At 44.4% G+C, this 27,923-nt stretch overlaps 1 protein-coding gene across 1 annotated transcript; it reads right to left on the bottom strand.

The window, feature by feature from the left end:
- Positions 1 to 304: 304 nt before the first annotated feature.
- PRKRIP1 (PRKR interacting protein 1) lies at positions 305 to 27,544 on the bottom strand. Its single transcript, XM_049903670.1, has 6 exons — positions 27,365 to 27,544; positions 26,569 to 26,647; positions 25,412 to 25,512; positions 20,266 to 20,351; positions 18,969 to 19,036; positions 305 to 755 (listed from the first exon to the last, which is right to left on the bottom strand). The coding sequence occupies exons 1-6, from the start codon at positions 27,488 to 27,490 to the stop codon at positions 655 to 657; spliced, it is 561 nt and encodes a 186-aa protein (XP_049759627.1). The 5' UTR covers positions 27,491 to 27,544; the 3' UTR covers positions 305 to 654.
- Positions 27,545 to 27,923: the final 379 nt, after the last annotated feature.

Genomic DNA, 27,923 nt, shown 5'->3' with positions numbered 1-27,923 from the left:
CCAATGGTTCCGCCCTGGCCACCAGCATCTCCCTTTTCACAGCCCTGGGCCTTCCCCATCCACACCTGTGTCCAGGAGCTGCTGGGGGGACAGGTACTCTGCAATGCAGTCTGCACTCTCCCTCCCCTGAAGGAGATGAAGGCCAGGCACCCTGCAATGTAGGTTAACCGAGAGCCTGAGCCCATTTCCTTCCACGAGTCTGGTCTACTGAACGGAAAGTCTTGAGGCCCGCCCCCCCACCGTGTCACGTCTCAGCGTCCCCTGCAGCTTCTGTAATTAACGTTTCACACGTCCGAACAAAACCTCAAAGTTTTCTGTTCTTTACTGAGTCAAGTTCCTTTCATAGAAACCAGCCCCAAACGCATCACTGTTGAAACATGTGACAACGGGCACCAGTGGCAGGAAGCTGTACGTTTTCCCCTTTGGCAGGATAGGGATGTATCTGTGTGCAGTGCCCCGGAATGTGCAGCAGACAGCCCTCTGTCCCTCAGGCCGAGTCCTGGTGAGGGCAGGCGTGTGCGCACGGGCTCTCCATCTAGCCAGTCCTGGGGGGCGCGAGCTGAGTCCAGACAGAGCCTCCGTTCCCTTCTGGTCACGTGGAGGGTTTCTGCGGCCCTGGTCACAGGCTCCGGACAGCTGCTGCGGCAAACATCGTCATCGCCTCATGATGAAGCTGGGCTCATCCTCTTCCTCCTCCTCTGTTCCAGATGCCTGCTCGGAGCTACTGGACTGCTGCTCCCGGGACTGACTGGATCCTGGAATCACAGGACATTCAGGTGATACACATACAAACTCACTCTGAGAATAAACAAACACATAAAGACACACACCAGGAGCTGCTAAGTCGGCCCCACGTACGCGTGTCAGTGCAGAACCGCCCCACAGGGCTTTCAGTGGCTGAATTCCGGGAAGCAGGTCGCTAGCACTTTCTTCTGCGGCACCTCTGGGTGGCTTCAAACCGCCAACCTTTCGGTTAGCAGCTGAGTGTTTAACTGTTTGAGACACCCAGGGACTCCTTCAGAGGATAAAGGGGCTCTTTAAAAAAGGTGGTGAGCTGAGGGAAATTCGGAACTGGCTGTACAGCCAGGAGCCAGTCCTCATATCCCATCAGTTCCCGACCCTGCTCCTCAGGTACTAAGGGCTGGTCACAGCGTCGACCTAGGGCTGCTCTGACAAACGGACCCCGTCCTTATCGAAAGGTCCAGCAGCACGCAGGAGAGCCCAGCGCCCCATAAATCAGGCCTCACTGTTTTTTATACGGCCCCCATCACTGACAATGTCCGCCAGCTCAGTAGGGTGACTTCCACAGCTGGCTCTTTGACATTTAATGCTACGCAGACAGCACTCCTGCTGAAGTCTCAAGTTCTCACTGCAGTCTACAAGTGAATTTTCAAAAACTGTGGGGCAGAGGGCTCTGCCCACAACAAATCTGTCAGCTCCCTGGCTCTTCCCAAACACAGGGCCAGAGGCCCTCCCTCTTGACACTCCACGTGCAGCCCCTTCACGACTGCCAGCACCCACAGTACAGCTGAGCCGGCCAAGGCACAGAGTACGGAGACAACCTGTTCCCAACAACTCCTCCTCCCTCTCTTCTGGGGCACAGGGGAATGGGAGAGGGTTGGAACGAGGCAAAGCCGGAGACCACATCCTGCAGCTCAGTCCACTCCAGGCAGCCAGTTGTAGGCATGGCAGTCTTGCCAGCTCACAACTCGGGGCTCGCCTGGGCCTACCTACGGGCCTCCTCCCTGCAAATGTACTCACCCCGGGGCCCACTCATGCACTCAAAGTTCTACTACCACTGACACCACAGGGTCAGGCAAAGAGCTACCAGGTGGGAGGCTCTGGTTGCCCAAAGCACAGCACAGTCGGATGGGACACTACACAGCACATCGTCTCTGAGGTCCAGTTAATTCAGAAGAACCCTTCTCTCCCTCTCAGCCTCAAGTCAAAGAGAATGAGAAGTTTCAAAAGTTCAAATGGTAAGGGTATTTTAATAGCTAATCTTTGTTGAATACCCACTGCGTGCCGGGCACTGTGCTGTCTTTACATATGCTATCTTGTTGAATTCTAACATAGCCTAGGAGCTAAGAATCACTATTAGATATCCATTTTACAGAGGAGGAAAATAAAGTTCAGAGAGGTAAGTAAATTACTGTTCAAGGCCTCCTATCAGTAGGACAAGCACCCAGGGTTCAAACCTGGACCACCTGAGTCTTTAGGCCTCTGCCCGTAACCATCACCCTAACTTGCCTTCAGAAATACATAAGGAAAATGAGCTGGAGCCAGGATTGAGGTGAGCAAAAAAAAATGCATGCCCTGGAGTCCAGCACATGGCTAGAGTTGAGTCAGAGATCTCGCTCTGTGCTCCCTAAATCCCTGGGCAGTTCTCCCCAAGCTTTCTCACGTCACAGCCTACATGGAAAATGACAATATCTCTATGGCACACGGGGTAACCGGATGGGACTGCTCACAGTCAGAGGCAATTGTGCAGTGTCCACCCTGAAGGCCAAGGAGATCAGGGTCTCTGCTGCTCACTGGCCATTCCCCACATACCAGCCGGGAAGCTCTGCTCTAGAACGTGAGCTCCAAGGCTGAAGACGGTGAAGACTGCTGTTTTGTTCCATAACTTAGTCATGTCCTGCCCACCTTAAACCTCCCTAAGAGCTTACATGGCTCTGAACACAGCAGAACAAGAGCACAGGATTTATCCTGAATCCTGATCTTAAAGAAATTATAAAATACAGATTCACCTGGATGTTAGAGGAATGGAGTGTTGTGGATGCCTGAGATGATGGACAGAGAAGGGCCCAGAGCATTCCTTATGGCTGCAACGCCCCTGAAAATATGTTACCTCATTTACTAGTAAACAGAATGGATTTCTGTGTGAGGGAGACATACTGTCAGGGCCTGAATGAGGAGAAACCTAGAGGTCTGGTAGGTGACCCACTCAGTAATTCAACAAAATCCACCCATTCATTCAACAGTTATTAAGTGCTTACTTCTTGCAGGTACTAGGTTTCACGTTAGAGATGCAAAAATAAAAGAAAGCATAATGTCGCAAATTAAAATAACGATGAGATACCACTACACACCTATTAGAATGGCTAAAATCCAAAAAATGGCCAATGCCAATTGCTGGCAAGGATGTAGAGCGACAAAAGCTCATTTACTGCTGGTGGGAACGCCACTTTGGAAGATGGTTTAGCAGTTTCTTACAAAGCCAAAGACAGTCTTATATGATCCAGCAACTGCACTCCTCGGTATTTACCCAACGGATTTGAAACCTTAAGTCCACCCAAAAATCAGCACACAGATAGTGAGAAAAGCTTTATTCATAAGCACCAAAAATGGAAAGCAACCAAAATGTCTGTCACGGGCGAAGGGACAAACAGATTGTGCACATCCATATGACGGAATATTATTCAGCAGTAGAAAAGGAATGAGCTATAAAGCTACGGTAAGACATGATGACTCTTACATGGATATTGCTAAGTAAAAGAGAAGGCTACAGCTGTACGATTCCATAATATGCTATCTGGAAAAGGCAAGAAAAGGAGGTAAACGGATGAGTGGTTGCCAAGGATTGGGGGAAAGGGCTGAAGAGGTAACATGCAGATTTTTCAGGGCAGTGAAACGAATTTCACAATACTATAATGGCAAATACACGACACTCCACATCAAAGCCCACAGGCCTTTACAGCACAAGGGGTGAGCTTGAATGCATAGAAATTAAAAAAAAAAAGAAAAAAAAATTCATTGAGGAGGTCAGGGGATCCCCGGATGAAATGAAGAAGGGCACAAATCAATCTACCTGTATTACAAATGTACGACAGGGGTGGGGAAAAAGGTGCTGGCCTAAGCAACTTTGGAACAAGTGATGTCCGTACGGCTAAAGGCAGAAGGATCTGTGTAGAAGCACTGTACTCTAGTTGATAAAGTCGCTTCCAACGGGGTGACAGGTTAACAAGTCTGAAACCACTATACGTTGTTGTACAGTTGAAGTGAACAACTAAGTAAGTGAGTGGATGGCGGATAGTGGGAGTCGGGTTACTCACATTGGAGTGGGAGGTTACAGAAAAACAAGAGGGAGGCTAGAACAACCCATGTGATCATGGATTAGAGCTGGAGACATCAGTATGAACTCATGTTTAGCTTAAAGAGATAGTTACATAAATATTTATAGATATGTGTATAAAAACCCATTGCCATTGAGTCAATTCCAACTCATAGTGACCCTATAGGACAGAGTACAACTGCCCTATAGGGTTTCCAAGGAGCGCCTGGCGGATTCGAACTGCTGACCTTTTGGTCAGCAGCCATAGCTCTTAACCACTACGCCACCAGGGTTTCCGATATGTGTGTATATACTGGTTAATATGCTTACATGTATTTCCTTGCTTTATCAGCTGAGAGGGCCTAAAAGCAACGACATCCCAGCAGCAATGAGCACACATACCCTATGCCGGGAACAATTTGAGCAACATGATGTAGTAATTATAACCTAATACCAAAATGGAAACCCTGATGGCGTAGTGGTTAAGTGCTACGGCTGCTGACCAAAAGGTCGGGAGTTCAAATCCGCCAGGTGCTCCTTGGAAACTCTACGGGGCAGTTCTCCTCTGTCCTATGGGGTCTCTATGAGTTGGAATCAACTCGATGGCAGTGGGTTTGGTTTGGTTGGTTTTAATACCAAAATACTGGATTATAACCTAAAGTATAAAATACCCACGAGTCCATACTGATATAAAGAAGTGACCGAATAAATAAATAAATAGGGGGAGAATAGAAAAATCTTCCATGCAGAATTATTCCAAATAATTTATGTAGATACTGTGCCTCAAGGAGGTAGAGCTTAACCCCCATTCTTTAACTGTGGACTGCGTATGGTGACTACCTTGCAAAGGGCAGAGTATGGAAAGGGCTGCTGCGAGAACAGTAGAGAAGGGGTCCCTGGGTGGTGCAAATGGCTAAGTGCTAGGCTGCTAACTAAAAGGCTGGCAGTCTGAACCCACCCACAGGCACCTTGGAAGAAAGGTCTGGTGTCTGCTTCCAAAAGGTCACAGCCATGAACACCCTATGGAGCACAGCTCTACTCTGACGCATGGGGTTGTCATGAGTTGGAATTGACCTGATGGCAACTCGGTTTTGTTTTTTTCGGTTACACTGGAGACAAGTACGACTTTGGCTGGCTGATCAAGGTCAGCAATAACAGTGACGAGTATGCCGAGAGCATGCTCCCTTGATGTGATGTAATGAGAATGGCATTTTACCTCTATGGTCTTCCTCCTAAAAACCCCAAAACTCAGTCTACTCACGAGAAGAACATCAGACAAATCCCAACTGAAGGACAGTCTATACAATATCTGACTCTCAAGATTATCGAGGTCATGAAAAACAAGGAAAGTCTGAGAAACTCCTACAGCCAAAGGAGCCTGAGGAGGCACGAATGGAATGCGGTATCCCAGATGGGATCCTAGAACAGAAAAAGGACATGAAGCAAAAACTAAGGAAATCTGAATAAAGTATGGACTTTAGTTAATAATAATATATCAATTATCAGTTCATTAATTGTGACAGATGGGCCACATTAACGTCAGATGTCAACCACAGGTGAACTCTGTGTACTGACTTTGTCATTTTTCTGTATATCTAAAACTATTCCAAAATTTAAAAATTACTAAAAAAAAACCCAAAACACCAACTTTCCTACTCTCGTGGAACTGAGATTATACAGCTGGATAGATAAGCACAGCATTTGATTGAGCAGGTGTATAACGGAGTATGTGCAAAACCCTAAGGGAGCAAGGTGGAGGTAAAGGCTAGATCTGTTAGGTTGAAGCTGAGGAGGAAGGTTAGGAAAGGCTTTAGAAAAACACAAACACTACAACAGGAAGGACAAGTAAAAATCTCCAGGGAGATGAGGAGTCAGCATGAGACAGAAAAGAGCACAGAGGCCTGAGCATGTGCAGTGAGGCTGAAGGACAGAGGCTGTAAGCAAGGCTGGAGAGAGGGCGTGTGGGCGGGAGCGGCCAGGCCACACTGGTAGAGACCAGAGGGGCCAGACAGTGAGGGCCAGGAGTCCCAGGTGCCGCAGAAATAGGTTTTAAGCAGGATAACTTCATGGATAAGTTTACAGCCAAGAGAGACACACCACCTGGGATCAAGCCCTGCCACTGACTAGTTCTGGAGCTCTGTGAGCACCTTCACAGTCTCATGCCTGAGGTCCCCCACATTTGTAAATGGAGATAAGAATAAGGCCTACCTCACAGCGCTGCTGCAAGCATTAAATTAGTTTATATAAGAAAAGCAGTCAGAACTGGGGTAGTACATAATAAATGTTCAATAAATGTCAGCTACTGTTTATTATTTATACAGAAGAATGAATGACAATCCAATCTATGTTTTAAAAAGTTTTCGAGGCTGTAAACAGGTGGGTGGTGTGTGTGTGTGTTTGGGGATGGGGAGCAGGCATGGGAAGAGAGCAGAAGCTGCTTTCATGGCCTAGCAAGACTGGGATCTACATTTTTGCAAGGCTTTTACTAAATTCCCAATAGACTTCCTCTAATAAGCATCATTCTTATACACGTGGAGGAAGAATAATTTTTCAAAGTTAAGGCTGGCAAGGATGTGGTAAAAGCATACACTACTGCACACTGTTGATGGCAGTAAAAACTGGTACTACCCCTTTGGAAAATATCTGCCAACGCATTTGAAGAGCCATGAATTCTTTTCATACTGTGACCGAGTAAATCCCACTGTTGGAATCTACCTGAAGGAAAGAACCCTGAAAGGGGAAACAGGTACATGATATTCTCGGAAGTATCTTCCCCGTTAGGGAAAAACTGAAATCAGTCTAGGGTCTAATAAAGGGGAAGGAGTTATATCATGGCATGTCAGTTGCTGGAATGTTATTAAAAGGTACGAAGGAATGGAGATGCTTACAGTGTTAATAAAATAAGCAAAATACAAAACCGTTCACATACTGTAAGTATGTAAGTGATGTGTGCATATGGAGAGAGATTAAAGAGAACTCACAGATGGATAGTGATCCATTAGGATCCATCAGGAAGACAGTATTGAGTTCTTCCATTGTTGACTTCCATTACATTACACTATTGTTACATAATATTTTACAATTCAGGAATCTGAGATTTTATTTAATTGTGGAAATACCGAGTAAAATGCCAGTGAATGCAAATGAAGCAGACATTACCTCTTTTTTGCCTGGTCAATCAGTCAACTAGAAAAAATATCCTTGTACCATGGAATTATAAGGACATGGGGAAAAACCTGTGATACAATGTTACATGATAAATCTGAGACTATAAATGTGGTATTTATTTAAATAAGGTTTGCATAACATGTATTTTTATATTAGGCCCCTGGTGGCACAAATGGTTAAGTGCTGGCCTAGTAACTGCACGGTTGGTGCTTCAAACCTACCCTGAGGTACCTAGAAAGAAGAGACCTAGCGATCCTTCCTAAAGTTCACAGCCACGAAAACCTTCCGGAGTACTGTTCCACTATGCAACACATGGGGTCACCGTGAGTTGGAATCAACTTGAAAGCAACTGGTTTTTTAATTACATTAAAAACTTAAATCAAAGAAATTACATTAAAATGTTAACACAGCTATTTCTGGTAAGGATTATAGATAATTTTTTTTCTTTATTCTTCTTTACACATTCCAAAAATTTCTCAGACCAGCATGTATTACCTTATTGTCAAAAGACACAAAGGATATGGAAAGTCTTCCAACATAGTATGTATAAGAAAAAAACAGTCGCATTCGAAACATACTGAGTGCCTTCTGAACACCAGATACCTGCCTCTGGATCAGTAGCTCTCAACTGGGGACAATTTTGGCCCCCATAGCCCCACTGGGTATACTTGACAATGTTTGGAGACTTTTTTATTGTCATGGCTGGGGGCAGGGTGCCACTGGCTTCTAGTGGGTAGAGGCCAGGATACTTTTTTTTTTTTTATTGTGCTTTAAGTGAAAGTTTACAAATCAAGTCAGTCTCTCATACAAAACTTACATACACATTGCTACACACTCCCAATTGCTCTCCCACTAATGAGACAGCCCGCTCCCTCCCTCCACTCTCTCTTTTCGTGTCCATTTTGCCAGCTTCTAAGCCCCTCTACCCTCTCATCTCCCTTCCAGGCAGGAGATGCCAACATAGTCTCAAGTATCCACCTGATCCAAGAAGCTCACTCCTCACCAGCATCCCTCTCCATCCCATTGTCCAGTCCAATCCCTGTTTGAAGAGTTGGCTTTAGGAATGGTTCCTGTCCTGGGCCAACAGAAGGTCTGGGGGCCATGACCACCGGGGCCCTTCTAGTCTCACTCAGACCATTAAGTCTGGTCTTTTTACAAGAATTTGGGGTCTGCATCCCACTGCCCTCCTGCTCCCTTGGGGATTGTCTGTTGTGTTCCCTGTCAGGGCAGATATAGGCTGAAGCTGGGCACCATCTAGTTCTTCTGGTCTCAGGCTGATGTAGTCTCTGTGGGTCTTTTTGTCTCTTGGGCTCGTAACTACCCTGTATCCTTGGTGTTCTTCATTCTCCTTTGGTCCAGGTGGGTTGAGACCAATTGATGCATCTTAGATGGCTGCTTGCTAGCGTTTAAGACCCCAGACGCCACTCTCCAAAGTGGGATGCAGAATGTCTTCTTAATAGATTTGATTACGCCAATTGACTTAGATGTCTCCTGAAACCATGGTTCCCAAGAGGCCAGGATACTTTCAAACACCCTACAATGAACAGAGTGCAGCCCCTTACAATAAAAAATTATGGGGCCCAAAACATCAACAGTGCAGACGCTAGGAAACCCTGCTCTAGATGTACCTAGTAACAAACCACCTTAAGGTCACCTGATTTCTCTGGTAGGATAAGTAATGCTGGTGTTAGACTATATCATTTTGGAAGTTCAAGGCTTCATAGTAATCTAAATTGGCTTAATGCCATCCAATGGTATCATTCAGACATTGACCCCACATAGCAGGGTCTCTTCACTGAGCTGCTGTACCAGCATGGAAAATAAGTGGGTATTTTTCCTCACCAACAACAGAACTCCTAGCCAGCGGCCCCATACCCCTTTTTAGAAGAGCCAAGGGGTCGGAGTACTCTGAGTTATCTACCTACCTCCAAGTCCATGAACCCAGAGGTGCACAGGAGCCACCTTGTGGCACAACTGGTATTACTACATTAAATTTCTACTTCAATTGGACAACTTAAAAATCTATTTACTCTTTCATGAAATGAAAAATAAGGAGGGAAACTGAGCAGGCATGGTAAAAGCCACACACACCATTCTCATGACAGTCATTCTGACAGCATGCTCTTTTTTACTGATTTGGTACAAAGCATATATAACCATGCAGAATTCATCATTTCTTTATATGTACAGGCACTAACTTCACAATTAAATACAGTGCAGGGCCCACATACCATACCAATGATTTCTAAATCTGTTTAACTATAGCCCATACCCTGCACAGAAAGTACGAGAAAATTTCACAAAACAATACTTTTCTTACCACATGTGATACACTTTGGTATTTTCTAGTCTATTTTCACATAAAAAAAAAAAAAAATTGGTAATAATAAGGGCTACAGCCTCTAAACTGATCCATGACCCAGTGATTAAAGGCTCACACTGCTCAGTTTGAAAACCACTGTGCCACCATGATGTAACCCCCATGAGGCAGCACGACCACAAGCGTCTACCTTGTTGGATCGAGGCAGGAGGAGACGGCGAGAGGACACAAGGAGTGTGAAACCAGCTGAAGGCTCTGGATGAAATCTACCTAAAGTACTAAAATCTGTTGTGTGATCTCTGGAACATTCTTTATAGCCTTGGACAAAGAAAGGACACTGAAAACTGTGTGATCACAGTGCCTAATGTCTCAAAGGGCCTGGAAAGGGGGATTTAAGAAATCCCAGCTCTGGGAGGCTGCCGGTCGTCTCCTTCAGCGCAGGAACCGATTACTACAAAGTTAACATGGGATTCCAAAGAGCCAGTGAGGCTCATTAAGTACAGACTCACAGCAAACTGACCTCAGTTTCTTTTTCTAAAAGAGATCTTAGGTTTACCAATGAGAAAAACAAACCAAAACCCCCTCCAAAAAAAAAAAAAACAAACCCAAACCCACTGCCGTCAAGTCAATTCCAACTCACAGGGACCCTACAGGACAGAGTAGAGCCACCCCATAGGGTTTCCAAGGAGCAGCTGGTCGATTTGAACTGCTGACCTTTTGGTTAGCAGCCGAGCTCTTAACCACTGTGCCATCAAGGCTCCTTACCAATGAGGGAGCACCCCAAAATATCATATATCTTAATGCCAGCAAAGCATTTGACAAAGTCATCAAACTGCAGAATTAGACTGATTGAAAAATGAGCTTATCATTTTACAAGTTAAAAAGAAAAATTCATTCAAAGAAGGGAAGCTGTATGTTTAAGGCCAGAGTGAGGCCTAGGGAGAGCTGAGCCTAGAGCTCAGGTTTTATTCAATTATCTCAGATTTCCTCTGATGTCTCCTATGATACCTCTGTGGGTGAGATGAATAAAAGAATGTGCCTGGCTGCTTCTTAGGTGGAGAATAAATCCACCCAGCGAGTTTTAATCAACAGGTCAGGGTCAACCTAGATAGAGATCTCTAATGGATGCCGTCCTTGACCCGTTCTGGTTCAACACCTCTACCAAGGAGCAGCTGCTTAAGGACTCTGAAAAGTAAACGGCAGCAGGCAGGCTGGGGGAGAAGTGCCACCAGAACAGCAGTGAGCATCCTGTTTTTTTTTCTTTCTTCCTCTAGTATCCTCCAGCCTCGACTCTAGGTGACCCAAAACCTGGAAGTGGGGGCCAGGCATGGACAGACAGAGCTCCAGGAGAAGTGGGAAGGGGACTCCTAATGCTCAGATCCAAGGAAATTTCTGGTGTGTCTCTTCTCCACCCTCTCACATCCTGGCTCCTAGGAATCCTGCTGTGGTCACAAGTGGCAGCACTGACAAAAGTGGCAGTGGGGCCCCACAGGCACCTACGACTTTGAAGGAAGGGAACTTTTCTCTCAATCAGAGGAGCTGTGGTCCCAACATCGTGGGTCCAGTCCCCGTTGCTTTTTTCTCTCTGCCCTCCCACTGCTTGACCCTGGCTTCAGGCACAGGTACAGGAAGTGCAGCAGAGGGAGGTAACTAAAGCCCCAGTTTTCTGAAAAGGGGAGCCCCAGGAAACCAAAAATTACAGGGGAGATGATGGAGAGGGCGAGATTGGAAAAGAGACCCCATAAAATTGTGCATGAACTCCTGGGTCCAGCAGGGCAGCACATGCATGGATCTGGCCCTCGTCACCACACCGAACACTCTGTATGGGACTCAACTCAAAGAACTAAGCTCAGACTGGCCACTGGGTGATGCACGTGCAGGACACACCCAGATGACACAGCAAAAACTTTGAAAACCAAACTGACATTGGAGCCACAATCCACAGAAGGCTGGTCAGAACTTGTGTCCTGAATGCAACTGGGTTGACTACCAGTTAAAACAAATATTAACATTCTCCACAGAGTTTAAAGAAGACCCAGAACCTGGTGATGTAATTCAAAATGTCCAGGATAGAAAATTATAAAGTTACTTGGCATATGAATAATGAAGAAAATTTCAACTTGCACGGGAAGACACAATCAACAAACACTAACGCTGAGACGACCTAGCTGTTGGAATCAGCAGGCAAATCCTTTCAACAGCTATTTAAAATTGTTTTCCAAGAAGTAAAGATGGACACTCTTGAAACAAACAGAAATACAGAAAACTGTGTCAAAGAAATAGAAGGTATAAAGACGGCTGAGGACATACACCTACAGATTCAAGTACTTCAGTGAACTCCAAACAGGATGAAACCAAGGAAATTCATGCTCAGACGCATCGTAATCAAACTGCTGAAATCTAAAGAGAAAGAAATCTTGAAAGGAGTCAGAGAAAAATGATGATGGGAGAATGGTTCAAATGCCTGCAAATATCTCATCAGAAACCACGGAGGCCGAAGTGGATCAACATTCCTGAAGTGCTGAGAGAAAAGAGCTGCCAACCCAGAATTCTCGATCTCGCGAGAATATTCTTCAGGAATGAAGGTGTTAAATGTTCACAAAAAGGACAGCTAAGAAAATGTGTAGCCAGCAGACCTGTCCTAAATTAATGACTAAAGGAAGTTCTTCAGACGTAAGGGAAATGATACTAGAGGGAAGTTTCGAACATCAAGAATGAAGGAAAAGCAAAAAGACCAGACTTAATGGTCTGACTGAGACTAGAAGAATCCCGGCGGTCATGGTCCCCAAACCTTCTGTTGGCCCAAGACAGGAACCATTCCTGAAGACAACTCATCAGACATGGAAGGGACTGGACAATGGGTTGGAGAGAGATGCTGACGAAGAGTGAGCTTCTTGTATCAGGTGGACACTTGAGACTGTGTTGGCATCTCCTGTCTGGAGGGGAGATACGAGGGTAGAGGGGGTTAGAAACTGACAAAATCGTCATGAAAGGGGAGACTGGAAGGAGGGAGAGGGCTGACTCATTAGGGGGAGAGTAAGTGGGAGTATGGAGTAAGGTGTATATAAGCTTATATGTGACAGACTGGAAAAAAGAATGAAGGAAAAGCAAGCTGGCAAAAAGGACACGAAAAGAGAGAGTGGAGGGAGAGAGCAGGCTGTCTCATTAGGGGGAGAGTAACTGGGAGTGTGTAGCAAGGTGTATATGGGTTTTTGTGTGAGAGACTGACTCGATTTGTAAACTTTCACTTAAAGCGCAATAAAAATTATTAAAAAAAAAAAGCAATGAAGGAAAAGCAACAGAAATGGTAATTACCTGGTTAATAGACAATTCTTCTCTAGAACGACCCCTAAACAACGACAACAACAAAAACCCCAATTATAAAAGGGAGAGTACCGACAAGCACATGAAAAGATGCTCACCACCATTAGTCATTAGGGAGATGCAAAAATCAGAGTCAAAACCACAATAAGATCCCACTTCACCTCCACTGGAATGGCTATGATAAAAACAAAAACAAAATAACGACGGCTGGTGACGATATGGAGAAACTGGATTCCTCACCCACTGCTGGCGGGGGAATGCAAGATGGTACGGCTCTTACGGAAAACAGCGTGGCAGCTCCTCAGCAAGCGCAACACAGAACTACCATATGACTCAGCAGTCCCAATCCTAGGTACGTACCAAGGTGAACCGAACACAGGAAAGCAAAGAGACACCTGGATGTCAATGCTCACTGCCGCACTATTCACAATAGCCGAAAGGTAGAAACAACCTAAATCTCTTGTCAGCTGATCAATGGATAAGCAAAATGTGGTATATACATACCCGTAAAGCCCACTGCTATCAAGTCGATTCCAACTCACGGCAACCCTGTGGGACAGAGTAGAACTGTCCCACAGGGTTTCCAAAGCTGTAACCTTTACGGAAGCAGGCTGCCACATCTTTCTCCCACAGAGTGGCTGGTGGGTTTGAACAGCTGGCCTTTCAGTTTGCTGGCAAGCATTTTAATCACTGCGCCACTAGGGCTCCTTATATACATACAATGGAATATTACTCAGTGATAAAAAGAAATGAAGTCCTGATACATGCCACAATGTGGGTGGAGCTTGAAAACATGCGGAGTGAAATCAGTCAGTTCCAAAGCACAAATACTGTATGATCTCACTTACATGAAACAGGCAAATGGACAGAGGCCAGACTTCCTTAGCGGATACCAAGGATGGAAGGGAGGGGGCAAAGAGGAGTCTTTACTTAGGGGTTACTAAGTTTCTGTTAATAAAAAACCCAAACCAAACCTGTTGCTGTCAAGTCGATTCCAACACACAATGACCCTGCAGGGCAGAGTAGAGTTGCTCCATAGGGTTTCCAAGGAGCGGCTGGTATATTCGAACTGCCGGCCTTTTGGTTAGCAGCCCAGCTCTTAACCACTGCGCCACCAGGGCTCCATCTCTATTAGTGGTGGAATAATTTGGAAATGGATAGTGGTGATGGTTGGACAATATGATGAGCATAGTCCATGTCACCGAATTACATGTGTAAATACTGCTGAGCTGACAAGTTATGTTTTATAAATATTTGTCACAACAAAACAATAAATAAAAAAAAGTAAATTATTAGAATACAAAACAAATATGGCAGGCTTATAGTTCTCTGGAAGCCGCTATTGTATCAGAGGAAGTTTACAATATTGTGGATTGAGTTCCATTTAAAATGACTTTTTTTCCTAAAAAGATAAAATACGCAGAAGATACTAAGTATAATGCAGGATGCAGACATTTGCTTAATGCTAAATGCTTTAAAACCAGTTTGAAAGTTATGTATCAGCTTTAAACTTCCTTAAAATATAGAAATATTCTAAGATAATTCACAATCTTTTAAAGCGTTTCCTTTTCATTTTAAAGTGAGTTTACATTTAAAATTAGTGATTTAAGGCTTAATCTCTCTGTAAAACCATATGAATCACACCTGCCTTTATACACCTCTGCTCATGTAAGTGTGAATTCAAGTTATGAGAATAAAAATTCTAGGCAAAAAAGAGGGATATAGTTTTAATAAAAATAGCTAGATTAAAATGAAATAGTAAAAAAAAAAAAAAAAGTTCAAATAATCCTAAAAGAAAGGAGGAAGTGGGAAACAGAGAAATAAATAAGAAAATGGTAGACCTAAATCCAAACGTATCAGCAAAAAGGCAGAAATGGTCGAAATAAATAATAATAAAAAAAAAATGATCCAAACATTTCACGTCTACAGGAAACTCACTTTAAACACAATGATACACACGGGTTAAAATTCAGAAAGATGGAAGCACTTCTAGAGCAGCAGAGTAAGGACCTCCGACAATCTGCTCCTCTATAAAAGCGACGAGAACACTGGCAAACATTGTCAACACCAGCATTTTTTAGAACTCTGGAAATTCTCCTCAGATTGTTACGGAAAAACAGCTGAATCTCAGTAAGAATAGTCCAATTTGTGGCATTTTCACCTGTCCTACTCCCACCCCTGTATCAACCAGCTCTGAGGTGACCTTGAAAGCCAACAGCCTCACAATCATGGAAGCCGTGAAAACCAGCAGCCTAGCAGCCCCCGGAGTTTGGAGCTCCTCAGAAAGTTCTCTCCTCAAAGCCCTGTCACTATTTGACTGTCCGGCACCTCCCTGGAAATCTTCCCTTAGCAAGGCCTATCTTTATCTGACCTGACTCAGCGCTCCATCAGCGTGAACTGCCTTTTTCCCAGGCTGTGAATAATAATCAATTAAAAAAAAAACAAACCTCACTGCCATGGAGTCGATTCCGACTGGTAGTGACCCTATAAGAGAAAGTAGAACTGCCCCATAGGTTTCCAAGGCTGTAACCTTTATGGAAACCGACTGCCACATCTCTCTCCCCGAGAGAACTTCTTACCCTTCACCTTTCAGCTAGCAACCAAGCAGGTAACCACTGCTTAAACATCACAGCTGCCTGAGGCAATGACAACAGTTGAGGCAAACCAGAAGCTGAAGAGGAAAAGGTGGGGGATGAGATGTCCACAGGAGGCTTTGAAAAGCTCCAACACATTCCTGGGACTCTAGAAGGCCACGCACAGGTGCAGGGCTGTGTGCATACCCAAGAAAGATCTGTGAAGGCCCTGATCTCTTACACTGGGCCGCCCTGAGGCTCTGTGCAAGCAGGAAGCGAAGGCTGTTGTTAGGTGCTGCTGAGTCAGTTCCAACTCATAGTGCCTTACGTACGACAGAACTAAACACTGCTCGGTCCTGCGCCATCCTCACAACTGTTGCTATGTTCGAGCCCATTGTTGCAGCCATTGTGTCAATCCATCTTGTTGACGGTCTTCCTCTTTTTTGTTGACCCTCTACTTTACCAAGCATGATGTCCTTCTCCAGGGACTGATTCCTCCTGATAACGTGTCCAAAGTATATGAGATGAAGTCTCACCATCCTCATTCCCAAGGAGCACTCTGGCTGTACTTCTTCCAAGACAGGTTTGTTCATTTTTCTGGCAGTGTGGTATATTCAGGATTCTTTGACAACACCGTATTTCAAAGGCATCAATTCTTCAGTCTTCCTTATTCACTGTCCAGCTTTCAAATATATATGAAGTGATGCAAAATACCAGGGCTTCGGTCAGGTGCACTTTAGTCCTCAAGGTGACATCTTTGCTTTTTAACACCTGAAAGAAGTCTTTTGCAGCAGATTTGGGCAATGTGATACATTGTTTGATTTCCTGACCGCTGCTTCCGTGACCACTGATTGTGGATCCAAGTAAAACGAAATCCTTGACAGCTTCAAGATCTTCTCCATTTATCATGATGTTGTTTATCGGTCTAGTCATGAGGATTTTTGTTTTCTTTATGTTGAGGTGTAATCCATACAGAAGGCTGTAGTCTTTGATTTTCATCAGTAAGTGCTTCCAGTCCTCTTCGCTTTGTGAAAACACATAAACAGCAACAACAAAAACAAATAGCAAATACAAGCCCTGGGAAAGGGCAGTCGAATTACCTAGAGCCAAGGAGGCCTTGCTATTTCCTAACAGTCCAAGCTATAGTATTTCCTCAGAAGGACATGAAAGTGGCTTCTGTGTTCCAATCCTCCAGTCTGTGGCCCAAGTACTCCCATATTCCCCTGTTAGCATATGTTGGTGGGGAGGGCAAGTGGGGAAAAAGTGATGCGGTGGTTTGAGGGATGAGGTCTTTGCAGTCACATTTTCGCAGCATAAAATAATTTCTTCGGGAAAAAGTGAGGAACAGTCTAAGAGCATATAGTGTGTAACACAGTAAACTTACAACTTGTAAGGAAACTCTTAGAAAGGAGCGAATCATATTTCAGTATGTCAATAAAAGCAAGATCTTAACACCAAAAATCACAATCATCTACCTATTAGCCAATTAGGGAGCAACTGTCCATTCAGTAATGTGGTTGGACAGTTGTCATTTTCCCTGGCCCTCTCCATCCTTATCCCCACCCTATGCATCCTGGAGGAGTAGATGGCACCCCTGGACTGCTGGTGGGTTCAGAGGAGGACAGGAGTGGCAGCACTGTAGGATGCTGACCCAACAGCCTCCTCCCATTCCTCCTTGTTACCAGAAACCCAATTCTGTCCAGAACAAAAATGTACCCAGCTCCCAGTGATGATCATGATAGATTTAAGTCAGTCATGAAAATCCTGTTTTCTGTTCATCTAACCTGCTCTTAGCTTGTTGTTAGGTACCGTCCAGTCGGTTCTGACTGATAGCAACCCTATGGACAAAAAAAGGAAACACTGCCCAATCCTGTGCCACCTCACTATTGTTATTATGTTTGAGCTCATTGTGTCAATCCATCTTGTTGGGGGTCTTCCTCTTTTTTGCTAATCCTCTACTTTACCAAGCATGATGTCCTTCTCCAGGGACTGGTCCCTGATAGCATGTCCAAAGTATGTGAGATGAAGTCTTGCCATCTTCGCTTCTAAGGAGCATTCTAGCTATGCTTCTTTCAAGACAGATTTGTTTGTTCTTCTAGCAGTCCACGGTGTAGTCAAACCCAAACCATGGTCTTTTCGGTCCCCTCATATGCATGTGAAAGCTGGACAATGAATAAGGAAGGCTAATGAAGAATTGACACCTTTGAGTTATGGTCTTGGCAAAGAATCTTGGCAAGAAGCTCCTAGTTCTAGAATTCCCATTCCTCGCAATGCCTTTGCACAGTCAATAAAACACAGGTAAACATCTTTCTAGTACTCTCTGCTTTCAGCCAAGATCCATCAGCAATGATATCCCTCATTCCATGTTCTCTTCTGAATTCAGATTGAATTTCTGGCAGTTCCCTGTTGGTGTACTGCTACAGCTGCTTTTGAATGATCTTCAGCAAACTTTTACTTGTGTGTGACACGAATGATGCTGACAGCGAAGGATGGCCAAGTGACCTAGTTCTGGCCAGTGAGATACACAGTAACATCTGCTGGGGCTGGGTACTTCTAGGGAACTTTTCGTTTTCCAGTTAAAAAAAAGATAGACCAGACAGGTACTGCCTCTTTGCCCCACTTCTACTTTGCACATAGGTATGACGCCAGGAGCCACAGCAGCCATCTCATACTCACAGGGTAAAGGCCAAGAGAACCTTAGAGATACTGGGCTGATACTGCTGAGCTGCAGAACCACACCAGGCAGTAACCTACCACCAGGTTTCTTGTTATGTGAGAAAAATGAACTCCTCTTTGTGTAAGTGTTGCTAGCTGAGTTTTCTGTTTCTGGTAGCCAAGAGTGCTTTTAGCCGACTTGGCAGATGACTCAATCAGAGATACAAGATGACCTTTGCTAAAAATGCTGGAACATCCCCTTTATCCTTCCTCTTGGTCAAGACTGGGGCAGGATGCACCCATGGGAGCACTGCCCAACCACAAGGGGGCATGAGCCTGTCTGAGGACAGGGAGCCAGGGACAAAAGGAGAGATGGTAAATGCCAGCGACATTATGGAGCTTCCTCACCAGCCTGCCTGAAGGGAGGTCTGCCTTAGACTTACCGTGAGCCAATCTTTCTTTTTTGCTTAAGCCAGTTTGGCTTTCTGACACTCGCAACTAAAGGAGTCCTAACTAATAAAAATAAGCCCTCATTTGTTCAGTGGCCAGCCAGCCAGTCCTGAACTCTAGATCTCACCATTTCTTTTTTTTTTTATCGTTCTTTAACTCAAAGTTTACAAATTCAGTCAGTCTCTCATACAAAAAGTTACAGACACCTTGCTATGTACTCCTAGCTGCTCAACCCCTAATGAGACAGCACACTCCTCCTCTCTACCCTGTATTCCCTGTGTCCGTTCAACCAGCTCCTGTCCCCCTCTGCCTTTTCATCTCACCTTCAGACAGTAGTTGTAAATCTCGGCATTTCTTGACAGTTCATCCTCCGTGATCAACACTGAGAAAAAGGCCACAATCAAGGGAAATGAGCACCACTCACCTTCTTTTTGTTTCTTCTGTTCAAGTTTCGTCTTCTTTGCCAATAATTTCTTCTCTTTTAACTTCTGACTGCAAATGTAAAATAAATGCATTGACTCCTTAACTATTTTTTTGCATATCTGAAAAAATAAACACTTACTTATAGCATCTTCGAAAAGTTTATAATCACGCGAACGGTACAATAACAATGTGAAAGGAACAATTTCTCAGACTTCTGCTACCCCAGCATTATCAGCACTAACAAGCTGTTTTCATTACGCATCAAGATCAGATCCTGGGGGTCCTGAGGTGTTTAAAGCAATCTCAGAAATACTGGAGGTGTTTTTTCAGTCCAAGATATTTAGGGCCTGTTATCAGCTCTCTGTAAGTTGAGGGCCATTTATTAAAAAAAATAAACACATACATACATTCAACCTAAATAATTACGTAGTCACTTGGGGAGTTCATAGGCCCTAATTTAAGGAAGAAGATAAACGAAAGTTTGCTTATGGCACCTTGTTAAACATGATGTTAAAATACAGAAGTGAAGCAGACATCAAAATCCATGTGTCTTAATCTTCTAGTGCTGCTATAACAGAAATACCATTAAGTGGATGGCTTTAACAAAGGGAAGTTTATTTCTTTACAGTAAAGTAGGCTACAAGTCCAAATTCAGGGCGTCAGGTCTAGGAGAAGGCTTTCTCTGTCGGCTTTCTCAACAATCTTCCCTCAGACTAGGAGCTTCTTGGCGCAGGGACCCTGGGTCCAAAGAATGCACTCGTACTCACAGGGTAAAGGCCTGCCTTCTTGGTAGTATAAGGTCCCTGCTCTCTGGTTGCTTCCCTTTCCTTTTTATCTTTTGAGGGATAAAAGGTGGTGTAGGCCACATACCCAAGGGAAATTCTCTTTACAGGGATGTGACCTGGGTAAGGGTGTTAGGATCCCACCCTAATCCTCTTTAACGTAAAATTACAATCACAAAATGGAGGGCAACCACAATACTGGGAATCATGGCCTAACCCAGTTGACACATATTTTCAATCCATGACACCATCTAATCATGGAAGTGCTGAATACTAAGTTTTGGAGACTCTGAAACCAGCTGGAGGCAGTAAGAGACTTAATCTCTCCCCGGGTACTGGAAGACAAGTCAGTCCTCTACTGGTTTGTTCTGCCATAGGTTGTAATACCCAAGACTTCTACAGGTGATACAGGTGAGCTTCTGACTACAAGAAGGACTCATTTCACTCACCAATCATCTGCTTTCACACTCCTGCCCCGAAGCCTAATCATAGTTACATGATGCCAGGAAGCCTTACCGCTTCTTCCGGCGCTTTGCGGTCTGCTCCTCTGCAGCAGTTTTGTTCCTTTCCAGTCTCTTCTGAAACTCTGCATCCAACTTTTGCTGCAAAAAAGCACATCGTTTAGACACATCTTGGTCTGGGTAGACTGTAGGGTGTTTCACTTGGGCTGGGTATGAGAGTTCTAGAAGTTACACCACTGGGAGTGCTACATGTATCACCTGGGCCCCCAGGGCCACTTTAACTTCCAGGGGCTCCCCCACAGGCTCGGTGGGAAATCAATGTATGGCTCTCTGATGGCAACACAACTTTTTCCATTTGTTAAGATAACATTCACGTGCAACGAAATATAAAAGAGAAAGTATGATAGAGCGTGCACTCCAAGGTCTCTATTCAGCCACGGCTGAGGACAGTGACTGCAGCTCATCAGATGGGATGGTCAGGGCCAGAACAGGAGAAATTTCAAGCCCTCATCCTAGCTGTAAGAGCCTCGGTGGTGCAATGGTTAAGTGCTCAGCCGCTAACCCAAAGGTTGGCAGTTCGAACCTACCCAGCAGCTCCCTGGGGGAAAGACCTGGCCATCTGGTTCTGTAAATACTACAGCCAAGAAACCCCTATGGGGTAGGCTATTGTCACATGAGGTCGCTATGAGTTGACATCAACTGGACGGCACCTAACAACAAGCCTAGCTACGGCTATCAAATGGTTCTAAAGCAGCCATCACCTGCTACTAAATACACACACACACGTGAATATGTATCCATTTCTCTTGTATTATTTCTTTCTGATGGCAAGACTTCAGCTTGCTTTCTTTGACCATGCCATCAGGAAGGACCGATCGCTAGAAAAGGACATCCTATTTGGTAAAGCAGAGGGTCAGTGGAAACGAGAGAAACTCTCAATGAGATGGATTGACGCAACTGCCACAACAATGGACTCAAACATACCAACAATCATGAAGACGGCACAGGACCGGGGAACGTTTAATCCTGTTATACATGGGGTTGCCACGAGTTGGTGCTTATTCGATGGCAACCAATGACAGAAAAGCACCTGCAGACTACAAAGGCATTCGCTGAGTGTCATCTCTCATTTCTTCCAATCATAGCCACCATGGTCAACTGGACAAAAACGAAGAAGCCAGCAAAGGGACGAAGACGCGGCTTCAACAGCCCTGCTGTTTGTACCACCAGGGCTGCACGGGTCTGCTTAGATGGATGCAGAAACAAAATAACATAGCTCTCTCTCTGAGAGCCGAAAATATGAAATAAAAAGAGGAGCCTCCTTTTAAGAAGAAAACAGCTTTAATTTGGGGAATGCTAGAAAGCAAACCACTTAAACCTAAAAGCACTTGGTTCCTTTAGAAGCTGAGCTGAAAATGTCTCACTCTGTGCTGCTGTAGGAACTGAATTTACCGTTAAGTAAACTGCGTGGAGAGCCCCAGCTGGCTGCCCAATCTGGCTGAGGCCAGGTCTCAAGCAGGAGTATGTCTGACCCCGCCCTGTCGGTGGGGATACTGTATCCGTCAGTCAGGGTAGAAGGGTGAAGATTCTTTTGCCTCTAAACTTTTTTTTTTTTTTCAAACCTCAGAGCTCCTCTAAACAAAAACCTTTGTTGTATGGACGTCAAAGTTTGCAAAACATCTTTCCATATTTTCTCAGTCTTTAGACAATATAAAAAAACTTTAGAGTAATTTATGATGCCTGAGACAACAGCCTGCTCTATTTCCTCCCCTCCAAAGTAGTTTAAAAATAAAACTGCTCCTGATAGTTTCTGTATTCAGAGCTTTGTTTCTTTCTGACAGTGGCAAACCCATCGCAGCGACCTGGTACAGCTGCATGGCAGGCCACCTGCGCCTTCCTGCTAGGATGGAGAATATCACCACCCACCAGAAGATGGCAGTAGCTAAAGAACAACAACGTCTGGGAGCCGAGAAAGGCTGCGTGGGACCAGCAAAGGCCAGGTGAAAACACCCATGGCAGGATTCCAATCTGTTCCCAAATCACAAGGATTTTTTCTAACTCGGTTTTGGCCATTCCAGTAAGTTCTTACATATTTTCTTCTGTATCTTGGCTGTTTCTTTGGTTTAATCTTTTTTTCCCTAATATTTTATTTTGAAAATTAGCAAACACAGGAAAGATGAAAGAATTATACGGTGCATATACCCTCCACCTACATTCTACAATTAACATTTTGCTTTACTTGCTTTATCACATATGCCTGTATCCATCCATCAATCCATCTTACTGTTTTCATGCATTTCAAAGTAAGCTGCACACAGCAGGACATTTTACTCTCAAACATTCAGGCATGTGCTTACGGTTCTTCTTTTCTTTTTAAGGTAATACAAAACGTCCGGATCTTCAGTGTACAATTTGATTACCCCAGAAAGTTCCCTCAAACCTCTTCCCAATCAGCTCCTGTCCCCTCACCCGAGACAACCACCACTGTAATTTTTTTTCCCCACACACATTAGTTCTGCCTGTTCCAGAAGTTCACATGAATGGAACCATACAGTATGGTGTCTTTTAGCAGGGCTTCATGCACTCAGCATAGCGTTCTAAGAATATTCATGTTGTTGCATGTATCAGTAGTTTGTTGTGTTTAATTGATAAATAGTATTGTGTTTTATGAATACTGTTTGTCTTAAATTTTAAAAGTATTTTATTTGCTTTATATAGGAAAAGTCTGGTTTTTTTAAACTAAATTATTAGAGAGTCAAATGCTACTAGGTAAAGCAGCTTTCTCGTCATAAAAAGCAGATGGATATCATTTTAAAGTATATGAATCTCTCTAAAATGCACAAATGTGCTCTCTGAAATAACAGGCATCACGGCCAGACTGTGGAAAAGGACTTTTTGGGTATGTGTTAAGATTAAGTAAACCCTCACATACAGTGTTAGAGAAGTCAGATGTATATCTAGAAAGTCAAAAGGAATCATGCAAAGGTCCTGGACAATATGGGAGAAAAATGTAGAACAAAATACAAACTGATACAAAGGACCAGACTTACTGGTCTGATACTGGTGGAACCCCTGAGACTATGGCCCTTAGACACCCTTCAAACTTGGAACAGAACCTACTTCCAGAGACCACCTTTCAGCCAAACAATAGTCAAGCCTGTAAAGTGAACAATAACACCCATGAGGAACATGGTCCGCAGAACAATCAACCACACAAGACCAAAAGGGTAGCATTTGCCCAAAAACAAAGTTCAGAAGGCAGGAAGGGGCCGGAAAAATGGAAACAGGGAACCCAGGGAGCAAGGGGGCAGAGTGTTGTCACACTGAGGGGACTGCAACCAATGTCAGGAAACAAAATGTGTATAAACTGTTGAGCAGGGAACTAATTTGCCTTGCAAACTTTCACCCAAACCACAATAAAATGTTTAAAAAAAAAAAAATCAGACGTTCCAAAAAATTATAAAGAAAAGCCCACCACTCCGATTACTTCCGTTTAATATTTTGGTGAACTGTTCTTCAGATATGTTCTGATGTGTATTGGCTTATGCTATTTTTACACTATGAAAACAAAAAATAATCACACACTCAGGAAAAAAAAAGGAACGAGGCAAATAATGTTTGATTTTTATTAATTGTAAGGTGGGCAAACAAGGCAGCACTACGAGTGGGAAATACAAAGGTCGGAGCCTTGGTGGCATCGTGGTTAAGAACTCAGCTGCTAACCAAAAGGTCGGCAGTTTGAATCCACCAGGCTCTCCTTGGAAACCCTATGGGGCAGTTCTACTCTGTTCTATAGGGTCGCTGTGAGTCAGAATCAACTTGACAGCATTGGGTATACAAAGGTCAGAAGCCCTGGTGGCACAGTGGTAAAGTGCTTGGCTGCTAACTAAAAGATCAGCAGTCTGAACTGACCAGCCGCTCTGCGGGAGAAAGATGTGGCAGTCTGCTTCTGTAAAGATTACAGCCTTGTAAACCCTATGGGGCAGTTCTACTGTCCTACAGGGTCACTATCAGTTGGTATCGACTTGATAGCAACAGGTTTGTTTTTTTCTTTTTTTAGTTTAAACAATGGTCAGTCTATTTTTTTCTGACTATAATCAGTTGCCGTTAGTTCATTCTGGCTCATGTCGACCCCATGTGTGTCAGAGTACAAGTCCACCGAGTTTTCAGAAGGAGACTGTCAGGTCTTTCTTCTAACACACCTCTGTGTGGACTCAAACCTCTAACCTTTCAGTTAGCAGCTAAGCATGTTAACCATTTGCACCACTCAGGGAGTCCTAACACTAATAGCCAGTTATAAAATATAAAGGGCTCCCTAGCATCACTGTTATCAAAAAACTTAAAATACATTTGAACATATGTGGTAAGATAGATGCGAAATCTCTACAACTCATTGAGAGAGAGAAAAGAATATTTAAACAAACAAAAAAGACACAAAGTTTCTAGATGGGATGACTAAACATAATATCTATTCTCTTTCAAGTTAAGTTACAGATTCAACAACTCAATCCTAGCCAAAAATCAAACAAGAGTTTTGGTGAGGATAACGCTTATTCCAAAATTCAATTAGAAAAATAAAACAAGTGAAATATCCAAAAGAGTATTTTAAAATAGCATCAGGAGAGTGGTTTCTGGCCCTTCTGGGCAAGTAACAGAAAGCTTAACAGTTCTTAAAGTACAATCTCTAAAGTAGTTCTTAAGCTCTTAAAATAATGAATTATTATTTGATACCTGTCATAAAGAAATGCCAGCCTCGAGCTAGAAAACCCAAGTCCTCAAAGAAGCAGACCCAAAAAGCACACCACTACTCACACCAAACACACAGTTAATTGGAATTATAGGCATTCAGCCTAAACCAGAGAGGCCTGTACAGAAAAACAAAGTTATTGGAAGATGTAAGCAGGAAACCCTGCTTGCCATTCCATTTCATAGCCAGGATGGGAGAGGGGAATCTGCTGTGCCCTTCCACACACATGAGACTTCCATCCCTCATTCCTCTCCTAGTGGGAGCATCCTGCTGTCTGAGACCAACAGAGGAGCAACCTGGACTTTGCTTGATATCTGCTTTCAACGCAAACTTAGAAGGCAGTCCTCACACAAGCCACGACTAGCTGTAACTACTATTCTCCACTTTTTTCTAAAAGCTGTAAGTACACCGTTGCCCAAATCCAAAGGCTCAGTCCACCTCTTCCCTCACTGACCTTTTCAGCCATGGCATCCATGTAGTCTTGTCGTTGGTACTCTCTACGACGCAGGTGCCTGTACACATGGAACTCTCCGCTGCCGGCCCCAGCACTTGAACCTGTAGCCAGGACAGTACAGAGTTCTTCACAAAACTCAGTTACCAACACCAAAGGATCAAAGAAAGAAACGGAAAGGAACAGGAGGAAGCATGCCTGCTTGTTTTTCCATATTATATCCCAGAACCTAGCACAGTGCCTCGTAGGCATCATTAAATATTTGTTGTGTGAATGTTGAATGCAAAGTTACTAAAAATTCCACTCTAACATTGGAGGAATAGGAGACTGTGGTTCAGTGACTAGTAACTCAGAAGACAACCTGTGACTCTCCACTCAAGATGATTTCACATTTGGCATGTTAGGTTTCTACAGAGTTAAAAAGATTTCATGATACATTAAGTGGAAAAAGGAGGTTACAAAACAATATGTGCGAAACAACAAAATTTTTGTAAAAATGTTTTTTCTTAATCATGAGTGGCTTTGACTATAAAGTGGTTCAGAGTGTAATGCCAGAATGTTATAAGCAGAATGATGGAATTATTAGGAGGTTCTAACCTTTTTATACCTCTATTTATTTATTACAATTAGTATATTTCAATTTAGAATCCAAAAACAATAATAAAACTATTTCCATTAGGAGTCCCTGAATGTTGCAAACAGTTAAGCGCTGGACTACTAACCAAAAGGCAGGCGGTTTGAACCCATCAAGAGGTACTTTGGAAGACAGACTTGGCAGCCTGCTTCCAAAAGGTCACAACCTCGAAAACGCTATGGAGCAGTTCTAGTCTGCACACATGGGGTCACCAAGAGTTGGAACTGACATGACAGCAACTAACAACAGGTGGACATGCGTGTGACAAGTAACATAAATGAGACAGTGGGCACAAGGAGGACCCAAAGCAAAAAACAAAAACAAAAAACCCACTAGTAAAACTATTTCCATTAAGAAAAAAACAATACAGTGCATTATTAAGAATAATGCAGAAGAAAATTCTCTAATGCCAAACCGTAAACAAGAGTATCGTTTAATTTTTTTTTCCTTTCCCAGAAATCTAATACTAACAGGGTTTATATGTCTATGCTTTAAAAATTATATTTATACACATACAAGACATTACCCATAACATCTCGGACAAATTCTGGGGGAGGTCGAGGTGCCCATTCACTCATTTTTTCTGGAATCGGAACTGGTTTGTCCTGCAACATTTAAACACAATATTTAAAAACAAAGGCATTTATCAGTGTGACCCTGCTGACCAAAGAATTTTAACTAGGGTAGTGAAGCAGGATTGCTCTGCTCCTTGGACCGAGAGCTGATTTTATGTTCTTCCGTCTGTCTATGCTTTACTTCATCCAGTATACCCTGGGCCATTTCACAGCCCACAGCCTTGCCAGGACTATATTTATTTTTCCTGAACAGAATTCAGAAATGTAAGTCACCGCTATGGCTAGAAACCGCTAACTCTAATACTACATAAGAAAAGTTAACCCTTTCCAGTCAGAACTATAAGAGACCTCCTCATCCAATTACTTTTATGATTGAGGAGACTGAGGCCCGCTCTGGGGAGTGACTAGCCCGAGGTGTTTCGGCCATTGCCTCTCTAATAATGGGTGCTGTTCTGAAGAAAATAAACCCTTGGGCTAACCAGATCAACTGGAAAAGGTCTTAGCGCACGGAAGCCGCTCCACAGCGTCCTCATTAGGGATGGGATCCAACGGAGGACAGACAGGCAGCTCACCACCTCTGGGGCAGCCTACTCCTTCCTAAGGGCCAAGGGCTGGTCATGGGGCTCGGGTACTGAGTTCCAGAACCAGACGCGAGGAGGTGGGAAGGTGGGTCCGCGAGCGCTCAGAGGGGCCGGGAACCGAAGGGGGCGGACACGGCGAGGCTGTCGAGCCCGCGCCTCATCTCACCGGGTTCTTCATGAGCCGTTCCAGCTTGAGCTTCTGCTCCTCCGCCGCATTCTTGGGGATGATGAGCGCCTGCGGCTCCTTCTTGGGCCTGGGCGGTCGCACCGACGAGGCGGCTGAGCTCGCCATGGCAGCTTTCCTGCCTCCCAGGCGAGAGACGGCGCCGGCGCACACCTATGACGACAGAGCCGCGCGCTGCGACGCAAGCGCGGTCTCTTAGTCCCGAGGGGGTAGGCGGAGCGCCAGCCAGACGGAACCTGCTGAATATTCATGAGCCCGACACAGATGTGGGTTATTTTGATCAAAACTGCTTGATTTCATTTCCTGTTTTTGAATAAATCAGTGCAACTAAACCCGGCATCCCTGGGGGAAGAGGTGGCCCTACATGCGCCCAGTGGCCCAGCCCCAGGCGACCTCTACTGCCTCCCGTGTGCTTCGTAGCACCATGGCGCAGACCCGCCTAAAGGCTCACACCACCTTCGCGCACCCGCCCCGGGGCTTTGTCCTGGCTGTTCCTTAGGTCTGCTGCCCTCCGCCTTCCGTTTCGGACTATCTCCTGTCT

This window comes from Elephas maximus, chromosome 12 (genome assembly GCF_024166365.1).
Source record: "Elephas maximus indicus isolate mEleMax1 chromosome 12, mEleMax1 primary haplotype, whole genome shotgun sequence".
Taxonomy (NCBI): domain Eukaryota; kingdom Metazoa; phylum Chordata; class Mammalia; order Proboscidea; family Elephantidae; genus Elephas; species Elephas maximus.
This window is presented reverse-complemented; position numbering and strand designations above follow the sequence as displayed.

Bases quoted from the DNA above. Each gene is read 5' to 3' on its own strand.
- PRKRIP1 (XM_049903670.1), bottom strand. From the start codon at position 27,490: ATGGCGAGCTCAGCCGCCTCGTCGGTGCGACCGCCCAGGCCCAAGAAG. The intron at 20,352-25,411 runs GTCAGTGAGGGA...GCTTTTTTGCAG, and splicing joins TGGATGCCATGGCTGAAAAG to CAAAAGTTGGATGCAGAGTT. The intron at 19,037-20,265 runs GTAAGGCTTCCT...TTACATTTGCAG, and splicing joins GCAAAGCGCCGGAAGAAGCG to TCAGAAGTTAAAAGAGAAGA.